The sequence below is a fragment of the Hibiscus syriacus genome, unplaced genomic scaffold, assembly GCF_006381635.1.
Source record: "Hibiscus syriacus cultivar Baekdansim isolate YM2019G1 unplaced genomic scaffold, ASM638163v2 tig00110429_pilon, whole genome shotgun sequence".
Taxonomy (NCBI): domain Eukaryota; kingdom Viridiplantae; phylum Streptophyta; class Magnoliopsida; order Malvales; family Malvaceae; genus Hibiscus; species Hibiscus syriacus.
Window position 1 is genome coordinate 5,497,421 of NW_024062733.1, and position 1,796 is coordinate 5,499,216.

Genomic DNA, 1,796 nt, shown 5'->3' on the forward strand with positions numbered 1-1,796 from the left:
TTTCCACAAAACTCAACATAAAATTGTAAAAGTTCCATAAGTTCCACATTGAACCGAGGCTAAAACAGTACGCTAACAAAGACATTAGTTCTACAGTTCCTTCAATACTATGTTTCAAAACCAACAGGTCAAAAAACAAGGTTCAAGCAAAACCAGAACCGGATGGAGCTGCACTATAGCCTCCACCACCACGACCAAAGGCAGGCCTTCCACCGGAACCCTGCACACAAAAGCAAAGAAGCAGAATCATAGATGCAATGCGGCCATTAGTATGATAACAAACAATGTTTCGTCAAGCTAGAGCCTAAACTTAAGCACTAATTATAAGATACTATTGAATGCTTCCATTGCATAAACTTACCATACAGCTAAAGCAGTAAGAAAACATTAATTGGTTATGTAGCACTTTAAGTTCTACATGCATGTGAAATCAACTACAGTGATAAAACCTTTCAAAGGGTATCGAGTAACATAAAAGTTTAATAGATCTAATCCGTTAAACACACAGACCAAATTCTAAATGTAAAATTACCCTGAATGATGGTTGGAAATCTGCTGGGGCACCACCCTTGTCACCACCAAAGTCACCCCCGCGTGGACCTCCACGGTACCCATCTCTGTCACCAAACCTTGGACGGTCCCCTTCAAAGCGAGGAGGACCCCTAAAATTGAGACAAGGAAAAGACTTCATTCACAACAAAAAACAAACTATAAGAGGAAAAGAAAATTTGAACAGATCAAGAGGAGGGGGCATCAAGCCCTCATAAGATGCATTACCGAGGGCGATCACCAGGTGGGCCACCTAGCCTACCAGGGGGCTTTGCAGATTTCTTTAGAGTAGCAGGCACAATTTCGGATGGAAGATTAAGGTAAGTTCTGAGAAACTCAATTCCGTCATTAGTAAGGTACCAATAGTAGTGCATCCAAGCAAAAGTCTCGCGGACATATTCCGTGGACTTGAAGCTCTGCATAAGTTTAATGACCTGCAAATTGGGCACATCGATCTCGGGATGTTTTGCAAGATTGTAATCCTTCTTTGCATAGCAAACTCCCTCTATAAAAATACGAACAATTTTCAATAAGAAACACAAAACAATCATATGCTGAGATCTCTGCTTCGAGATATAAAAATAAACATGGACAGAACTAAAAAAATCCAACTCTTTTAAATGCTTCAAAGCAGAATAAATATTAAATAAAAGCTCACTTTATTTTCCATAAAAAAGAACAAACATAGGACTAGTCACAATGAATCAAAATTAAGCTAAAGTTTATCAAGCAATCAAGCAATTAAGAAACGAAAAATGAGTAAAGCGGGTGAACAAATTACAAGAAAATTGAGAAAGTGAAGCACACCTTGAAAAAGGTATTTGGAGATTTCTCTACGGTTCTTCTCTGGAATAATCTGAGCAAAGAAACAAAGTGAAACTTCAATGGTGTAGATGCGAATATTATTAGTACATAAGTAAAAGGAAAGAGAGGTAGAAAAATAGGTACCATGGCTGCCAAGTGACGGAGCAAAGGCGCCGGCAGACCTTTTCTGTTTCTTCTTGCAGAAAGCAAAGAAGCAGCAGCAGCTTTGAAACCATAGCTAGAGAGAAATGGTGTTCATTTTATATTGAAATGCGGCTTCAGCTTGTGCCGTTTATGTGGATCTTCATCTAGGGCTAAGAAAAAAAATCGTCCCAGCCCATTTATAAAATATAAATTTAAAAATAGTTATTACAGTTAAATTTTGGGTAAAGTATAGTAATGGTCACTGAACATTTCTGAAGCTTGCATTTAGGTCCCCAACA

At 38.4% G+C, this 1,796-nt stretch overlaps 1 protein-coding gene across 1 annotated transcript; it reads right to left on the reverse strand.

Moving 5' to 3' along the window:
* On the reverse strand, nucleotides 1-1,575 carry LOC120124904 (40S ribosomal protein S10-1-like). The gene is made up of 5 exons (XM_039143463.1): nucleotides 1,498-1,575; nucleotides 1,357-1,405; nucleotides 778-1,054; nucleotides 533-662; nucleotides 1-220 (listed from the first exon to the last, which is right to left on the reverse strand). The coding sequence occupies exons 1-5, from the start codon at nucleotides 1,498-1,500 to the stop codon at nucleotides 143-145; spliced, it is 537 nt and encodes a 178-aa protein (XP_038999394.1). The 5' UTR covers nucleotides 1,501-1,575; the 3' UTR covers nucleotides 1-142.
* Between the last annotated feature and the right edge of the window lie 221 nt (nucleotides 1,576-1,796).

Excerpts from the sequence above, each read along its gene's own strand:
- LOC120124904 (XM_039143463.1), bottom strand. Across the intron at positions 1,055-1,356 it reads CTCCAAATACCTTTTTCAAG|AGGGAGTTTGCTATGCAAAG; the intron begins GTGTGCTTCACT and ends GTATTTTTATAG. Across the intron at positions 221-532 it reads ATTTCCAACCATCATTCAGG|GGTTCCGGTGGAAGGCCTGC; the intron begins GTAATTTTACAT and ends TTTTGTGTGCAG.